Raw genomic sequence first — 19,211 nt, 5'->3', positions numbered from 1 at the left:
TAACTACTTTGCAACTATGCAACTATAACTACTTGCATTGAAAGACCTTTTTTTATTTTCTTGCTTAACACGTACTACTTAAAGATCTCCACATGCACTGCCAGGAAATAAACATTGATTGGCAATAAAATAAGGTTATTGTGTGAATAATTCACTGCTAAACAGCTTTATTTTTGACAAAAGGCCGGATGAAATGTCATAGTTATTCTAAAAACAAAAAGTGGGGGAGTAACTGAAACTCCAAACCACTTGTTTTCCGAACCACTGTGTCGGGCTGGCATCCTGCCCAGGAGAGAGACGTGCACTAGGTCTCTGGGATCCTCAGCAGGATTAAGCTGCTTTTGCAGTTTGGATGCACCTACCGATTCATTTATTCACTCTAGCATAGTACCCAAGCACATGAATATCATCGACACTGCATGCTGTTTAACATAAAGAGAAAGAAGTGACTGCTTATTCTTAATGTGCCACGCTGGTCCTTTAATCCTTTTTTCTCTTTATTATGTAGTTTTTGCTTATTGTAGCCTTTGCTTATGGATTTCAGGGCACTATTAAAGTTTACGGGGGTCTCTGTGGACTCAAACCCAGGTCTGCCCCTCCACCATAGACAGCATCTGCACTTGGTCTTAAAAAGCATTGAATAATAGTGACTCAGTGTTTGTGTCCCTTTGCGCTACTACGCAAATCAGGCACCATAACTTCCAGGACAATCATCCAGAATTACCATCTGTTTTAAAGTGAAGCTAGCAGCAGCCCTGGTAACCAAGCAGTTCTTAATCTCTGGTCTGCACCCACTGACAGCACTTACCGGTCTAGCGCCCCCTGCAGGTGCTCGTGGGACACATCGAAATAGTAGTTGGTGTGCTCCCCGCTGGTAAAGGCATTGGAACTGCCAGCGTGTTCGCTCAGGAACTGGCTGTACTCATTCTCTTTGGGGTACTTCTCAGTGCCCAGAAACAGCATGTGCTCACAGAAATGGGCCACACCAGAGATGTTGGAAGGGTCAGACAACGAACCTGCACAGGTAAGAGGTACACTGCAATTACATTTCTTTCCCACACTGTAGAAAATCATTCATCCACTGCCCTTGGCAAAAACCCACCCAAACCTGAAAAACATGCAAACTCTACAGAGCAACAGACCCAGTCCAGAACTGAACTCAGAACCCAAGCTGTAAAGAGGTAGTGGTAACTGACACGCCACTGTGCAATTCACCATGCAATATACAACCACACATTGTAGCAATTCAGTACGAAAAAATAATAACACTGCCAACAACAGCCTTTTCTTATCAAACATCCCATGGACTGCTTCAGAGACTCTTTAACAGGCCATATTTTAAGTACTTAAATTTTGTGAATGGAAGACCAAAAAGAATGCAAAACATCGCAAATGAATAAAAAAAATAAAAGTACAATTTTAGGTCCATTAGATTCTTTAACAAAATCTGCCCTTTACTCATTTCAACCAATCCATCTGCTTAAAGACATCTCACTATACTACTGCAGATGACTGTGAAGCACACAGGACACATTTTGAAAGCATGGATCCTGTTCATAATGAGTCCGCATGCCACGAAGTACCCATGTCAACATGCATTCTGGATTTCGATACGTTTCAAGTGGAAGAAAACCACACCCTCGTATTACTGGTTTTGGGCAGAAGCAGTGTGAGATGGCTGTGGCTGTTAACAGCATCTGCACAGCTGAATACATACCTATATGCACGTCTAGCGCTGCTGAAGACTTGTCTGTTGTGGGGTCACTAATGAGCATGGCCCTGAGCCCATTGGTGAACTCCAACCCCCGGTAGACACGCTTGTCTTCCGGAGACCGGATGATCTCACTCACTATCCTTTTGACTGCTTGGTCACTCATCCTGGATGCTGGGGCTCTGGAGGCTAAAGGAAACATGAAAACAGGGCTTCTGTTTCAGAGAAATAACATCATAAAAAAGCTAGACTCATCCGCACAGAACTGGAGTTGTGACATTATCTGTCATGCCGTTAAAACTCAAGCGTGGTACGTTCTCTACATCAGGGACAGATAACTGGGACAGAGGCACAGCAGGGACGCTGTAACTTTGACAAGTGTTAATTTGAAAAAGGAACGGAATGGCATGAAAGGGCACTAGCCCTCACCAGTGGGGTGCAGCGAGTACAGTCATGGCACTGTGCCCGCCTTCCACATTCATTTTCCAGCTCACAGCAGTGCCCGCTCTCAAAGTAAAGGGACAGAGCGTCCTTCAACACAGGGAAAGAGAGATGATTAGTATTTAAGAGGCTGATTATTCGTCAAGAAAGGACAAAGCACAAAGCAATCTGCTTTCATTGTGAGGCACACAAGGGCCAGAAAAGCCCGCGTGCACACACACTGACCCTTTCTTTGAAATTTGAAAATGTTCTGTTGTCGTTAAACACAACAGGAGCTATACACTAAGTGTACATTGAAACCTGAAAGAATTCGGGCCTGACAGCCTACATGACACTACAATTCACACGATACTACATACTCTACAATGTGCTCAGGTTAAGACTTGAGGAATGTCTTGCATTAATTTATATTATCCGGGAAAAAAAAACGAAAATAAGAGAGTTTTTGGTCTCAAACCTAAGTAGAATAATAGGAGATATACTGTATTAATATGACTAATGTCATTATTGAGTGATTTTTTATGTTCAGTACTCCTAGATTCCATATTAAATCTATTCTGCACACCACAGTCATAGTGCAGGGTCACAATGAATAATGTTGTTAGCCTTTTGCTGTTGATCATGTTCAAATCTATAAACGTTTGCTGAATAAATAAATTGATATAACATTGCTGCAACCTTAGTTTATAGCAGTTCTCTCCCTACTACTCAGCCTCACCTGAATATCAAACCCTCAAATAATCACCAGCTACAAAACACAAACACCTCAAATTCACACATTCAAAGCAAATTCCCAGAATGGATGGTTTCCGCTTTCAAATCCTATGGACAGCTTGTGGATTTTTCCAATAAGCACAAAAGCTAGGGACACAAAGTGCAAACAAAAAATGAGGGAAACCAGACTCTATGTAAAATGTCTTGAATCACTAAAAGAGCCACAAAAGCATATGCAAGTTGCAACTTTTTTCTGAAAACTGTTTCAAAATTAAATATAGTTTTTCTCAGTACTTAACCATGAGGACTTCTGCAGTGATTAGTAAGTGTACTTCCCTTTTAAGATACTGGAAGAGCTGCCTCCCATAGCAATCATAAAGTGCATGCAACCAATTTAGCATTTTCTCTGTAAGACACGGTACTAAGTCTTAATAAAGGGACGTGCGGATATTATTCGGATAATTGTATTCGTAGAGGAAACTACTGTACGTCTGACCGCTGTAGACATGTCTATGAGCAGGGTTTCTACTTCGACGGGGTTTTGTTTTGCCACAGCTGTCAAAAGATGCGCCTTAACAACCTGCTCAGCTCGCCAGGCGCCCAGTCTGCCTTTAACTGTTATAATTATTACAGCAACCTACCATTAATCCCTATCCCATCACAGTAATGCGTCTCGTTTCGTACTGTATATCTCCGAGACATACTCACCAAGTGTTCAGCGTGGTTGTGATGTACTGTAATTACTAAGGTAATAATTCCGTTTTAAGTTGCAAGTTAATAAATATCCTTTGTAAATACAATGACAAATTCTCTGTGCGAACAACTAAACACAAAAGTTCTTAATACCTAACTCATATTTAAACGGTATAACAGGTACCTGGATACCATACTGTACCTACAAGTCACAGCAAACGATCTATTACTATAGTATTAGAAAGGTGCGCGCAATCGACTAAGAGTAACTGCAATCTGTCTTCGAAATAAAATTAAAAAAACAAAAATTACTAACCAAGTTTTACAGGTTACAAGTTTTAAATTATAAAGGTGGGTAGTCTGTCTGCGTTAGGATTACGCTGCGGTGCAAGACACCGGTGTAAACTGTGTGACAGGCCTCACTCTCCATATGATAAGATCAGCACAATGCTCATACTACAGAAACAAAATTACTCCACCTCTTACACTATACATTTCACGAACAGGCATTCGTGAAGACAATGAGTTTTGTACGGATCACAAAGACATGCTAGCATATTGCTTAGACAAAGTTAAACAGTGCGTTAAGATCAACACTAAAGGGGGGGAGTTTATATACATATATGCTGATTCACTTAGCATTCGCCACGCCACACACAAAGACACATCAAGATGGTGACAAAAAAAAATGTTTTGTATGACAGCTGACATACCCCAAACCTGAAAACGTGAACAATTTCTGACGATCGCCAGGTATCTTGCGTACCGGGCCGGTCTGCTAACACATTGCTGCATAGACCGGTGCTCGACAAAAAAAGGGCTCAGTACCTACAGCGCCATATTTTCCGAAGTCGAAAGTAATCGATGCCAAGTTACCTTCATTCGGGCAAAGAAAATAATAATAGTGAGGTTCTAACGTTATGCAAACGCAATAAAACGTCTTGTAAAATTATAAAAGTGGTAAAATTATATCGTCAAAAGTAACGCATCATGTTTAAAGTAAAATGTTGCATTTTCGCGATCAAAAGCATATTTTCTGCAACTCGATTATTCGTACTATCCCTATTCATAGTCCCACAAGCAGGCAAATTTGACTAGCTTTACGAAAGCGCCACCTAGCGAGCACTCCCGAAACGCCGGTTAAACAGCCTACTGGAAATACGAAAACATGCATTTTCGGTCAGATAATTTAAAATACACAACAGCAGCTGAAACTCTTTACATGATGGTACATAGACACCATCTATAAATGTGAGAGAGGGCCTTAGGTTTTGGCCAGTTATTTGTGTTCTTAAATAGCTTCTTTCTATATATATTATAAATTTACGTTATAGTTAGAGGAAAAAGTGAGAATGTATTAAATTAAAATTTCACTCAGGTGTTTACCAAAGATTAAATCAACAGCACACCTGTTGTTGGCTGAGAAAAGACAAGGCTCCACACTAAATAGTGTCAGCATAGAAGTGGCATTAAGATAAGATAAGATCACTTTATTGGCCATATACAACTTCTTGTATTAGGAATTTGTCTTTTCACATAACTTTTTCTCCATGAGACACACAGACAGGGAGAGAAGCTTGGGGTCAGAGCGCAGGGTCAGCCATTTATACGGCGCCCCTGGAGCTGCTGGGGTTAAGGGCCTTGCTCAGGGGCCCAACGGAGTAGGATTCCTCTGCCAGCCACGGGATACAAACCGGCAACCTTCCAGCCACAGGTGCAGATCCTTAGCCACCCCACCACCCCCACCTTAGTGTTGCAACTACTAAAAGCACTTAAAATGCTCATATCCCGAGTGTTGGTATTGTACCCATCATACATCTGGAAAAAAAAATATGTTGTCTGTTCCAACAGTCATTCAAGGCAGTGGTAATACCCATGGACTGAGAGGTTGCCTAATGCAGTTCCCATTCATTAACACTGGACCAGACAGTTACACCTCTATGTCTTACTTTTATTTCACGTAAATTCATGGAAATGAGTTTTGGAACATGTATGAAAATAGGATCCTATGGGACAGTCAGTATATTTTTGGGAAAGGTGTTGCTATGTGAATAACCAACATCGGTAAAGGATGTTCACAGCACGTATGATGTTGTATGAGTAGATTTTTAGAAGGCTTTGGATAAAGGTCCTCATAAAAGATTCACAAATTAAAAGCAGCAGACATTCAAGGAAATACATGTGTTTGGATTGAGAAATGGATGGTATATAGAAGAGAGTACAGATAAGGTGAGAATACAGCATCTGGGGTGATGTAATTAGTGAATACCACAGAGACAAGCTTTAGGACAACTGCTCTATACAATATATCAATAACCAAGACCCTGCTATAGTGTGTTAAGTAGTGAAATTTGCCAATTAATCCCAAATAGAATTAGCAAACAGTGTTGAACAACATTGAGAATGAAAAACTACTTAGGAAAAAGACTTAGGTGTTTATGTTGATGTACATTTTCATCTCATAGACAATGACAGAAAGCAATAACAAAGAAAAACGTGAGGTTACAACTGTTAGAAATTTAGAATTTAAACCGTGGGATGTTATGTAAAAATGTTCAAAGCATCAGTAAAACTACATTTAAAGCGTAGTGTACAAGTTCAATCACACTACAAAACATATTGGTGCGCTGACATCAGTCCAGAGAAAAGCAAGCACCAGATAATAACATCTATAAGAAGTCCTTTGCACCCTCTGCAATAAAGCTTCTCAACAAAGGGATGTAAATGCATTCCACACTCTACCCATTTATTTGTGTTTCACATAATGTTGTTGTGATTTCGTGCGATTTTATGTGACTCTTATGTTTGGCTTGGGTTTTGTGTACGTCTGTTGGAGAACCAAAGATAAGTTTCCACAGCAGTGGACAATAAAGTATCTACAGTATCTATACATTATTTTCTGCCCAAGGAATATGCTACAGTGCATCGCCAGACTAAAAGAACTCAGTGCTTTACATCTTGAATACAGAAGGAAATGGAGGAAATTCAAGTTTCAAGATTCAAGATAAATTTAAGTACAGTATTTAACATTCTCAGAGGCACTGGATTTCTTAAGAGTTAGAAGAGAAACACAAACCTAAGGAAACAAGTGGAAACTACCTGAAAGGGCATATAAAATTGAGAATGGGAGGCATGTTTCTACTCAATGAATTTTGAGAAGCAGACCAAAGACATAATGGCAAGTTGATTAATAATTGTTTACACTTATATAGCACTTTTCTGGACACTCCACTCAAAGCACTTTACAGGTAATGGGGACTCCCCTCCACAGCATCCACCTGGATGATGCGACGGCAGCCACTGTGCGCCAGAATGCTCACCACACATCAGCTATCAGTGGGGAGGAGAGCAGAGTAATGAAGCCTCTTCATAGATGGGGATTATTAGGAGGCCATGATTGGTAAGAGCCAATGGGAAATTTGGCCAGGACGCCAGGGTTACACCCCTACTCTTCGAGAAACGCCCTGGGATTTTTAATGACCACAGAGAGTCAGGATCTCGGTTTTACGTCTCATCCGAAGGATGGCGCCTGTTTACAGTATAGTGTTCCTGTCACTATACTGGGGCATTAGGACCCACATGGACCGCAGGGTGAGCGCCCCCTGCTGGCCCCACTAACACCTCTTCCAGCAGCAACCTTAGTTTTTCCCAGGAGGTCTCCCATCCAGGTACTGACCAGGCTCACACCTGCTGAGCTTCAGTGGGTTGCCAGTTGTGAGTTGCAGAATGATATGGCTGCTGGTAAAAGTGGTCCTGGGGTGAGGGTGTGCATATCTGTGTCTGTGTATACCCTGCTTTTAGCCCATTGCCTGCCAGGATAGGCTTTGGCTCCTCGGCAATCCTGTACAAGATAAAGCAGTTAGAAAATAGGTGGATGGGTAGACTGGAACAAGTTACCCAGCCCCGTGGTTGAAGGTGATACCCTACATTCTTTTTAGAAATAAATGGATAAGATTCTCAGATCAATTAGCTGCTAGCGACCAATTGGCACTAGAACAACAAGGTTTACCTTTGCATTTATAACATGAAAAAAGTATAAATCAATTATTTACATCAGTCTTGCCAGACATAATTAACCTATTCTCAGCATTTCTGAAATAACAGATCATCTTCTCAATCATTATCTTATTATGAACTGACAGTTCTGTAAAAAGAAAATGTCAAAGCAAGCACTTAGTGCTTGGCAACATGGAAAGATCAATTGCTTTCTTTTGCTCAGAAGAAGAGTTCAGAAGTCTAAACCTCCAATTTGCTGCAATTATCATTGCATTAAATTATGCAGTATTATCCTGGTTTCATAAAATGGTTTGCTTTTTTCTGTTAAAACAAATACTTTGGGAATTGCTTAAGCTTGAAATAATGGAAACCACGTAATTAAAAATATAAGAATGAAAAAACAGAGCTGTATATAAACACTTAAGTAAAAGTGTTTACGCTTTACTCCCAGGGTATTTTTAGCTTAATAAAAACTTGATTTAAAACAAAATGCAAACCGTATTAGGCAGTTGTATGAATGTATCAAGTCTTTATCAATGTAAAAAAATCTAAAACAATTTTATAGACGCCAATTTTCGTTGCCGACTCATCCTCATGAGGTTAATTTAACGACAACTCATTGGAAGGACCAGAGTTATTAAAACAGTCGTCCCTTGTCACCCGCTGGGCAATTGGTTTGAAAATTCTGATCCAGAGGGAAGAGCACTACCTATCTGTCCACTAACACCACTTGCAGCAGCAACCAGATTTACTGTAGAAATCTCCCATCCCTGTACAGACCAGGCCCAGCCTTGTTTACTTTCTGAGATCCGACGACATCAGCCTACAAAGTTCCATCACTGCTATCTGTGAAACACAACAAACCAAATGATTTGTATTTTGTGAAGCCCAGCCTTTAACGTGTTAACTGGGAGAGTCCCTTTAGGATCTTATAAACATTCAGTCACCCAACAGCTCAAGAGAAAGAATACCAATCTACCGTATTGAGTTCTGATTTCCACCCTTGATTTTAAATTCACGGAAGCTCCCATGATCCCTCTCTAGGGCTCCTGCGGAATTAGACCAATCAAAGCCTAGGTCTGTGTTTTCGCTGTTGTGATTGGACGACACAGCGGAAGCGCGATATTCAAAGTGTGTAACTGCAAGAGGGCACAATTCAGTAAAAAAAAGCTATCAATGCACATCTGGCTATATTGATAGGTATTTACAAGTTAAAAGAAAAGGAATAATTAATTTTAGCGAAATATTTTTTAGAAGAAGCAGTTGAAGACTTTCACACTTTTAAAGAGCGCTTTTTACTGAAGGTAGGGTGATATTTAAATCGCTGTTGATAGGAGTTTATTAAAGACAAGCAAGCCGCGCTAAAATCGTGTTTTGTAGTAAGGCGAATGCTAGTCTGATGTAGTTAATGTTGATCATTCCCGGGCTTTCTTTCGTATTAATCTAATTTAACAAGCACGAAGAAATGTAATGTCGTGTGGCTATTTTTTGTTTTTAGTTACTTTGCTGCCACCCGAGTTTATACCATTTTCTGCCATTTGTGTTTGGGTTTGTAATCGATTTTTTGTGTTGCATAGGTTTACAACATTGTTTGTACTGCTGGTGGATTTGTTGAAAAATGTCTTCACACAACAGCTCCATGGTCAGCAAAAAAGAGGAAAAAGCGAGAAATATACAAGTTGTTGTAAGATGCAGGTAAATGTGTCCTGGACAGAATATGTGTTTATAAGTGAATATGGTTTTATTCTGTTATTTTCTGAATGACTTCACTGATAAACTTGATTCAGTTTTGTATTTTACCGTGCAACGGAACTGAAACATATATATATACATAAACAATTAAAACTATGTTTCTAAGTAATACTATTGATGGGGTTTTGGCTGGTTCATCTTACTGGTTAGACCAAAACATGCTGTCGGTTTTGACAGCTTCGTAATGGATTGCTTTCACTGCAGTGAGAGCTGAATAAATTACGATACTTGTCTGCTTTCTCAAAAATGTTTCGCATCTGCGCAAGCTATGTTGACAGGCGGAGACAAAAAAGAAACACTACACGTACACAACAAGTCATTATTAAACGTGCAACTGATTTTTGTGTCTTTGGATAATTCAGATATAATCTAACATTATCAGATGTATTGCGTTTGGATTATTAACGTGCTTTGCAATGTCAGCAGATTATTAAAATACTTTCTTCGGTTTTGCAATGCAGACCTTTCAATGCAGCCGAGCGCAAGGTTGGTTCTCACAGCGTGCTGGACTGCGAGGCCAGCCGGAAAGAGGTGGCTGTGCGTACCGGCGGTGTAAGCGATAAGTCGGCCAGGAAAACCTATACTTTTGATATGGTAAGAAAGCTTTTCAATTTTACATACAATTTTATAAACCTGTGATTTTGGAAATATTGGAATTTCCTCAACAATGTTGCGCCCAGTGTCGCAGCTCCTGTGTAGTGGCCGTGCCTGACCTCACAAGGGCTAACTAACTCATTCAAAGCAGTTCGGAGGTAACTACTGTTCAATTCCAGGCTGTCATCAGTGAACACACTGAAGTTCGGTACTTTATTTTTGTGATAGATGAAATAAACATAATATTATACATATACTGTATATCCTGGAGGGGGTGATATGTGTTGGTAATGATGGATTGGGGTTTTTAACCCGTCTAAATAGCGTATTGCAGATCAGTTTATTGCACTTGAAACACGCATCTTAGCATCTGTCCTTTGACTTCTTTCAGGTGTTCGGGCCGTCCGCCAAGCAAATCGATGTGTACAGAAGTGTGGTTTGCCCCATTTTGGATGAAGTTATCTTGGGATATAACTGCACAGTTTTTGCGTGAGTACTGGCCCTTCGCTACCTACCGTATTTCGTGCCATACCCATAACCCATAGTGGGCCCTAGGAACTACGTTTAAGACATCGGCAAACTGCTACGCTCAATACTATATTTTATTTGGCCATTCAAATATATACAGATTCTGATCAAATAAGATGTGAAGAATATGTACAAATCTGTGATAACTCTCCAACTTTAATATGTTTTTGTAGCATTACATAATATCAAGGTCCTGAGGTAATACAACAACATAGTATAAAGTACATTGTTTATATCAAAGTCTTTTTTTCTGTACAGATATGGACAAACTGGCACAGGCAAAACCTTCACAATGGAAGGGGAAAGGTCACCCAATGAAGAATATACATGGGAAGAGGTAGGGCCAGTACCAACATCCTTTTGCTTTTCAGAGTGAAAGTGTAATGTGATGCATTTAATAAATGTCTGCAAAACAACCAGCAGCTAATTGTTATTGCTTTGGGAACACTATTAGTCTTGCCAGTAAGACTTGGAATCTGTTATATTTTGGAGATGCCATTTGTTGCATGCAAAGTTGCATTATCAATCGCCATAATCAATAAGCATAAGGGAGCCAGTTCCAGAGATTTGGCTGATCTTCATGTCCACCAGATGAGGTGTTATTCTTTAGTGCTTCAGATGTTCCTTTTGTTTGTCCAAATCACAATGGTAAAGTTACATCCCTCTATAAAACAGTTCTGAAACTCTCCAGGCTGTTTTGTACTGCTTAACACGTTGAGAATAATGCCATGTCATGTGCTGGGCATGCATGGCTGAGTCTGGAACTGACTCGTCTCTCCTCATTGATTAAACTAATAGTGGCTACAGCAGAATTAATTCTGAGGTTTACAAAAATATTTTGTTTCCATATGTAGAAGTAATTTTCATCAGAAGGATATGCAACTTTGAGTTTCCGTTTAAGTACATTTCAGTTCTCATGGAGTAAATCAGTATTGTTACAATTTTGAATATGGTAACTTCTGTTGATGGTTGTCTGTGGAAACATCTTTCCTGCCTTTTATTTTAGGACCCACTGGCTGGGATTATTCCCCGTACTCTTCATCAGATCTTTGAGAAACTGACAAGCAATGGAACAGAATTCTCTGTCAAAGTTTCTCTGATGGAAATCTACAATGAGGAGCTTTTTGATCTTCTCAGTCCTTCTCCTGATGTCACAGAAAGGCTGCAGATGTTTGATGACCCACGTAATAAGGTGCAAATCTCAATTTTCTTCTGCAATGCTGGTAAGGGCAGCCGTGTGGAGCAGTGCAGAGGGTTCTGGATGTGTAACTGAGAGGTTGTGGGTTCCAATCTCAGGTGAAACATTGCTGTTTTGCCTTCGAGCAAGGTACATTCACCTGTTACAGTAAAATGTCTATAAATAGGTGCAAATGTAAGTTGCTTTGGGTAAGTATCAGTCAAAACTAAGATATTTCTTTGTACTTTGTCTTAAGTTTTTAAACTTCAATATTTTGCTGCATTATTCTTACCTTTTCTTTTAAGCATAGACTGTTTTTTTTTAATTGTCTTAACACTTCTTAATTCTGGATAAAACACCAGGTTGTTTTTACATACCTGTGCTTTTTGGCTTTGTCCTCAGAGGGGAGTCATTATTAAAGGACTTGAAGAGATCACTGTGCACAACAAGGATGAGGTTTATCAGATCTTGGAGAGAGGCGCCGCAAAGCGCAAGACTGCTTCAACTCTAATGAATGCCTACTCCAGGTACTGGTATCCTCTGCGTTGTGCAAAAACCTTGTGCGTTTATTGCTGCGGCTTTTGCAAAACTCTAAAAAAACAACAACTTTTTTTTCTAGTCGATCGCACTCCGTTTTCTCGGTCACTATTCACATGAAAGAAACCACCATGGACGGCGAAGAACTGGTGAAGATCGGCAAACTGAACCTCGTAAGTCTCTTGGGCTCGGTAGTCTGCTTCTCGGCCTGGCTCCCTGTGGCGGCTGGTGCTACTCCTGCTTCCTCCCCTGCAGGTTGACCTTGCCGGGAGCGAGAACATCGGGCGCTCGGGGGCGGTTGACAAGCGGGCCCGAGAAGCCGGCAACATCAACCAGTCCCTGCTGACGCTGGGCCGCGTGATCACCGCGCTGGTGGAGAGGACGCCCCACGTGCCCTACAGAGAGTCCAAGCTGACCCGCATCCTGCAGGATTCCCTGGGCGGACGCACAAAGACGTCCATCATCGCCACCGTCTCGCCCGCGTCGATCAATCTCGAGGTTTGAGCTCGATTGGCTAGTACTGCTTTTCCACAGACTTTCCTAAAAAAAGTCTTCATTTCTTATTTTAAGCTAATCTTATGGTCTTCCAATTTAGGAAACGCTAAGCACGCTGGATTATGCCAACAGGGCGAAGAACATCATGAACAAGCCTGAAGTGAACCAGAAACTGACCAAGCGAGCTCTCATCAAGGTAGATGTTTGGTAGCATTGAGCTGTATTTACCTGTGTTAATATAGCTCTTAATCGTGATGTAAGCATTGGGGGTGCTGATGAAAATCTTCCTGCTTTTGAACTACACTGCTGCTTTAATCTTGTAACATTAAGGCAAATATTTCTGTAATCTATAGGAATACACTGAGGAAATTGAACGCCTGAAAAGGGATCTGGCTGCAGCTCGGGAGAAGAATGGAGTGTATTTGTCCTCTGAAAATTATGAGTATGTAACAACTTTATGTTGTTTATGGACTATGTAAAATTAAATCTATATGCTCATAATTACCGTAATCATTGCCAGTAATTGAAGGTTGATTCAGCTTTTCAGCATAATTGCCTTAACTTTCTTCTCTCAAGTATGGAATGAAAGGTTTTAGTGGGGGGAGCAAAATAAACATTAAACATGCACGCTTAGATGTCAGGACTTTGACAATATTATGGTGATTCTCTTCAGATCTATGAACAGCAAAATAGTGTCGCAGGAAGAGCAGATTGCAGAGTTCACTGAGAAGATTTCAGCTATGGAAGAAGAAGTGAAAAGGGTGAGTTATATAGAAAATGTGAAGGTGTCACAGCTGGCTAAAAAGGTAAAAAAGTATTGCCAAATGGTAACCTATAAAGTATGTGTATATTCAGGCAGTCATAATAAGAAATCAGCATTTTTCAGTACAGTTTCCAGGTAGAACTTAGATTTTTTTATCACAGAGATATTGCATTACTTCTATATGCTTCATTTTTTATCACTTTCCATTTAACGAAGTTTAATCATGGTTTTATAAGGATGAGATTTAAATGGTTTAAAAAATGATGGCTTACTAGCTGACTCACTTTATCTTTGTGTTGCATGTCAGGTTTCTGAGCTTTTCACAGACAGCAAGAGAGAGCTGGAGCAGTATGCTACAGACCTGGAGGAGAAACAGCAGCTGCTTCAGGAGACCCATAGGGATCTGCAGGAAACCAAGCAGAAGCTCTGTGAGGAAGAATACATAGTCTCAGAACTGAAGACCACTGAAGATGTGCTCTATGGCACTGCAGACCAGGTCAGGCATTGGTGGCATGAACTTCTAATGACACACTGGGAGTGTTCCTCCTCAATCCTGCGATCCATGCCCTGAAGTGCTTATCCTTTTAGAAAAACTGCTTATGCCGGACTGCATGCAATTTTATGTTTCTTCTTTGGCTTTTAAGCCTGCATTCCATCTTTTGTAACAGTTATTAAAGAAGGGGAAACTGCCAGACTGGTTGTCTGTTTCATGCATGATAGAAGATTGTGTTAATCTTACTTTCTGCTTACATCTACTCTTTCTTTGCAGCTGTTGTCTACAGTTGATGTGAGCACCAGTGATGTATCTGGTTTACATAGCAAGCTGGACAGAAAGAAGAATGTTGAAGAGCATAATGCCAAAATGCAGGAGACCTTTGCGAGTCAGATGGATAACTTCTTCAGCCAGATGCAGAAATCTGTTGAAGAACAAAACCTTAAACATCAGGGAATGCTGGACATGTACAGAAACTCTGTTGGTGAGTACTTTATCAAGTATCCGAGTCTAATATTCAAATCAATTCATTCATATTTTAATTAAATTCTCTTACTCAAAAGGATTCGTTCTGGAGTGGAGAAATTGATACTCACTGGGTAAGAGTAACTCGTTTTTTTTTCAGATGACCTTCTCAACTCCAATGCTGTCATCTTCAGCAACACGATATCTACGGTTGCCAAATCTTTTAAAAGCATCAAAGATCTCATCGGCAATGGAGTGTCCAGGTGTTTGGAACGGATGCTGGAGCAGGAATCTCTGTGTCAGAAAACGAAAAACAACCTGCAGCACACGATGGTAAGAAGTACAGACTTCTTGTTTCGGAGGATGTTTTTCCAGCCATCTCTTGAGCATTCACCCGGGATGGCATCGCAGCTGGGTCCCTAATGGAATAGGTTGCTTGTCCTGTCTTTCTCAAACTCCAGTGCTCGATAGGAATGAGTGGGGCCACATTCTGCAGTCTCCACTTAAATTTGGACTCCTGTACTGTGTGGTTCTAGGCAAGACAAGTAGAATAGTAGTTCAAAATGTTGTACAGAGTTGCTGACTGTCTGTTATTCAAACTTAGTAAATCTGCTGTGCATGTAATACACTCTTAGCAGGCTAATTTAACATTTCTCAGTTCTTTGATTTTGGTCTGATGGGTTTTTTTTAATCCACTTGAATATGCTCCTACAATGCACATTGACGTAATGCCTTCTTTTATAAAGAACTTTAAGTGATCTTTGGGTTTATTCATCAGCAAAGGCAGAAAACCAAAAAGGACCTTTAAGTTTTCTGTTTTTTAATGTTGGCAGGAGGAGTACAGATCCGGAATGGAGGAGGGGCTGCTAGGACAATTTTTGCCTGGGATTCGAGCTGTAATGGAAATGAACGAAAGCCTAAAACGAACAATGCAGAGCCATTTCGTCTTGGCAGGAAAGGTAATGTACTGTATTAAAAAAAATTGATTTTCTGAATGAGCCTGCATGGCTAAGGTGATTTTGATGGTATCTATTGATTTATAATAACGCACAACTACTTACATGTAGTAATCATCCTTACAATACCTCTGGACAGGAAAATGAGAATGTTACAAACGAGAGGAAGCCACTTGGCCCATTTAGCCTGTTTGGTAATTAGTACCTAGCTGATCCGAGAATATCTTCCGTCCATACCTCTTAAAGAAGCCAGGGTATTGGCTTCAGCAGCATGGCTGGGTAGCTTTTTCCATACTTAAGAGTATACCTATATTAAAATATACTCAATGCTATTATGAGGCAATTGTGATAGCTAATAGATATTTCAGAATATTGTGATGTATTGCTGTGTCTCAGATATGAAGTAGACCAGCTCGTTATGATTCATAATGATTCAGACACTACCACTTGAGCACTAAAATTGTTTCTACTCTTAGATGGAGAGCATGAGAGAAGAGATGAGCTCATTCTTCAGAGACCACACACAGGCTCTGTCTAGGGTGAAAGAAGAAGCAGCTGCAGGAATCTGTGCTCTTCAGGCTGAGCAAGATCACCTGAAGCGCCAGATCAGCAACGCTAATGAAGAACACGCCATGGTTTGTATTTGCAAAAATAAACTTTGGAATGTGACCCATCATTCTGAAGCAAAAAAGTGATTTGACTCTTGTGTTGTGCAGGGCATATCCAAAGTGATTCTGTGTCTGCAGAATCAGTTAAACCTCTTGTCTGAGGAGACGCAGAAGAACTTCAATGGACTGCTGAACAAATCTGATGCACTTCAGGTTTCGACAAGTGCTCTTCAGCAGAGCATGTAAGTACTTTCGGTGGTCAGGTGCTCTTCCTTGTCAACACATTAGACATGCCTTCCATCTTCCCATTCCGACCAACAAAATAACAGCATTATAGGCCTAATTATGGATGGTAATGGCTTTTAAACAGTGTTATGTATATATTCCCTGGATGTGGTACAGTATATGCAAATCTTAAATATTCACTGGTTTTAGAAACTGGTACTGTAATGAGAAGGTGAACCGAGATTGATTGCACAGATCTTTTAAATGTATGTAATGGGTATCTCAATGCAATGCATGTGAATTAGGTAGAACCAGAACATGAGTTTTAAGATGTTCCCTAAAGCAAGCTGTTATTCTAGGCAATGCACTGATGTGGTGGAGAGTGCAGCACTGCAGCAGGACAAATTTGAGCGCTCAGCCGACGGTCTGATAGCCGAGATGAGGCAGGTGGCTGCGGAGGGAGAGCTCATACTGGAGGAATCCTCTGAGCACTGTGGTTATCTGAGGACAGAAGTGACCAAGATGGGGGAGAAGACCGTTCAGTGGTGTGAAACGACAAAGGCCAGCATTGATGCCTTCGCTGATGGCCAGCTTGCTTTCATTGGCGAAGACAAGTCTTCAGCTCAGGGTTTACAACAGGTACAGCTTGCACACCAGCTTATGGAAACACTGCTGTCATTGTTATAGAAACGCCATCTCTGCAATGGTCACATAAAGAATGCACTTTGTTTTAGGCATGCTTCTCATTGTTCGTCTTACGTTGGGATCTGACAGATTGTCCGCTTTTCGATCATGTTATTGGTCCACTGATTTAACTGCCAGTGCGCTGCAGTTGTCTTGATCTGAAAGGCTGACCCAGCGTTTTCTCCTGTCCAGAATGTGGAGGAGAGCTGTGCCTCCTGCTCCCAGCAGCTGAGTGGGCAGGCGAGAGAGCAGCAGGCTGGCACGGAGAGAGCCCTGGTGGTGCTGAAGGAGCAGACCCATGGGGACCAGGCCACGCTGCTCGATCACAAGACTCAGCTGCTCATCCACGCGCAGGAGGGCTTGGACAAGGTCCTCGCGTTCCTGCAAGAAGACCTCAAGCAGGACACGCCAACAGGTAATTATTTGTAGTCTGTACTAGCTCTTTAATGTAATATTCTTGTCCCACCATTTCTTAAAAGAAGCTATTGCATTGGCTTCAAAGGCATGTCTGAGGAGCCCTTTCCATTTTTTTTTGCCCTTTTTTTTTTTTTAAGGCACGACACCTCAACGGAAAGATTACACCTACCCCAGGGCCCTTATTAAAACCAGGCCGAGGGATGAACTGCTGACCCAGTTCAGGAAACAGCAGCAGGAGCTTCTGGCAGCTCTTAACACCTGCGAACCTGTCCAGGAAGAGCCAGTCGATCAGGTACGATGGTTGAGTTATTAAACTAGAAGTGGAGGGAATGATGCTTGGCAAGTTTTCACACAATATTTACGTGCGGCCTGTACTTGTCAACTGCAAGATGCAATGCTTCTCTGTCAGTGGATTTTGTTGAGTGATGTATATGCAAGTAAACATGTCCAAATTGGAAAAACTTATGAGGATGTCCATTCTACCTCTACTTTATGAAGATTTGAGAGTGTTTTTATTATCCCTAAGGGGGCAATTATTCAACAGCAGACAATATCAAGAAAACCACACAAACATGAGCAAGCATTGTTATAAATTTACACCATCACACCGCATGTAAATTGAACAAAAACCGTTGAAATGCAACAGAAGAGACTCCAGCTGCTTGTCACCGCCCTGAGAGTCAGACTAACTTCACGGCAGGATAGTTGGAGTTCAAGTAGGTTACAAACAAGAAGGCCACTCTGCCCATCTATCCTGTCTAGTAGTAGCGAGTTCATCTAAGGCGCTCATCCAGCTGTTTCCTGAAAGAAGCCAGTTACCCAGCATTGGGGGAGTGCAGAATAAACTTTGTGTAAAGTGTGGGGCCTCTGGTTTTCTGATTGAGGTTTGCACAAACCTTTTTTTTTTCTGTTGTGGTGACTTTTTGTAATGATACCATAAGTTGTTCCCCTCCCCCTGTTGTTCAGGATTCCCTGGAAGACGACGTTATGACTAGCAGCAGTGACAGTGTGATCAGTGAGAGGTCGTGCATTGATGACAGTATAATGTGCATCGAGAGTGGTAGAGCCCCCTTCTTCAAGGTAAGGCTGCTCTAAGTGGAGTATCGTGCAAATGAACGGCTCCACTATTGCTTTGGAGTTGTAAAAAAAGAACATTCTCGCTAAAACATCTTGAAGCACAACCCAAAGCGATATCCTAACATGAAGTTTTTGCTTTTCTCTCCCTTTCAAGAGCAAGAAAGGCTTCCGAAAGGAAAACAAACCATCAGCCAGCTTTCTTGATAAATCAAAGATGTCAGAAAATCCAACGGAACTAACCGCTGCACGCTCGAAGTTGCCTCTCAGAGCACAAAACTAAGCTCTTGTCTTTACATTTCTAATAAGATTTTAAATAACTTTTTTAAAACTATCTATTTTTTTGAAGGTCTGTCCTATTTCCAACTTTTTCATGTTGCTGTCCTGATTTTATTTGTTCCACTTCTGATATAAAAACTAGTTTCTTTTCGGATCTTTACACGTTGTAATCTGTTCTTTTAATGATGTTCTTTGTAGGTATTGTATTTTATCTGTAACAGCACATTTACACAAGCACTGTAATGTTTAATATAAGGGTGTGTGTGTTTGGGGAAAGCTTGAGTAAACCTGATGCAATTGTTTTGTGGTATAATTTCACTGGAAAAAGTGCGTTTACCACATTACATGAAATCATCTGTAAATTATTTAAAACAATAAACATTTATGCCAACATTTTGTCACCGTTTCATTTTTTATTTAGAATCCAGAAAATCCAGTGGCGTTGAACGGTAGATGGCGCAGTTGAACATCTAAATGTTAAGGTTTAACTTCTAGACTCCCATCCTCTCTGATTTCACGGCCCAGTACTTAAAAATCAACAGCTGAAGAAAGTATTCTGCATATTATTTTCGATACATCTTATCCTTTCTTTATATCGCATTGTAGAAA

At 40.8% G+C, this 19,211-nt stretch overlaps 2 protein-coding genes across 4 annotated transcripts in view; one reads left to right on the top strand and one right to left on the bottom strand.

Moving 5' to 3' along the window:
* Positions 1-8,588, bottom strand: part of ide (insulin-degrading enzyme) — a 47,048-nt gene extending 38,460 nt beyond the window's left edge. Inside the window, exons 1-3 of one of the 3 annotated variants that reach the window (XM_088634957.1) lie at positions 8,535-8,588; positions 1,718-1,900; positions 809-1,016 (exon numbers count right to left, since the gene is read on the bottom strand). In XM_088634957.1, coding sequence (XP_088491083.1) covers positions 809-1,016; positions 1,718-1,900; positions 8,535-8,586 — 443 coding nt within the window. In that variant the 5' untranslated portion in view covers positions 8,587-8,588. Of the gene's footprint in view, positions 1-808; positions 1,017-1,717; positions 1,901-4,272; positions 4,444-8,534 lie in introns of those variants that run through there. The other 2 variants (XM_088634956.1, XM_088634955.1) reach the window with 2 other exon arrangements.
* A 99-nt stretch (positions 8,589-8,687) lies between these two features.
* kif11 (kinesin family member 11) lies at positions 8,688-18,993 on the top strand. The gene is made up of 23 exons (XM_088634954.1): positions 8,688-8,859; positions 9,133-9,250; positions 9,769-9,901; positions 10,293-10,390; positions 10,688-10,766; positions 11,436-11,621; positions 12,009-12,133; positions 12,226-12,316; positions 12,399-12,641; positions 12,739-12,834; positions 12,992-13,080; positions 13,312-13,399; positions 13,709-13,897; positions 14,171-14,378; positions 14,520-14,692; positions 15,193-15,318; positions 15,792-15,950; positions 16,032-16,165; positions 16,508-16,787; positions 17,025-17,247; positions 17,387-17,541; positions 18,216-18,329; positions 18,481-18,993. Exons 2-23 carry the CDS (start codon positions 9,174-9,176, stop codon positions 18,604-18,606), a joined length of 3,192 nt encoding a protein of 1,063 aa, XP_088491080.1. The 5' UTR covers positions 8,688-8,859; positions 9,133-9,173; the 3' UTR covers positions 18,607-18,993.
* The last annotated feature ends 218 nt before the right edge of the window (positions 18,994-19,211 follow it).

This window comes from Lepisosteus platostomus, chromosome 6, assembly GCF_059453375.1.
Source record: "Lepisosteus platostomus isolate fLepPlt1 chromosome 6, fLepPlt1.hap1, whole genome shotgun sequence".
Taxonomy (NCBI): domain Eukaryota; kingdom Metazoa; phylum Chordata; class Actinopteri; order Semionotiformes; family Lepisosteidae; genus Lepisosteus; species Lepisosteus platostomus.
This window is presented reverse-complemented; position numbering and strand designations above follow the sequence as displayed.

Bases quoted from the DNA above. Each gene is read 5' to 3' on its own strand.
- kif11 (XM_088634954.1), top strand. From the start codon at position 9,174: ATGTCTTCACACAACAGCTCCATGGTCAGCAAAAAAGAGGAAAAAGCG. The intron at 9,251-9,768 runs GTAAATGTGTCC...TTTGCAATGCAG, and splicing joins CAAGTTGTTGTAAGATGCAG to ACCTTTCAATGCAGCCGAGC. The intron at 12,317-12,398 runs GTAAGTCTCTTG...CCTCCCCTGCAG, and splicing joins AGATCGGCAAACTGAACCTC to GTTGACCTTGCCGGGAGCGA.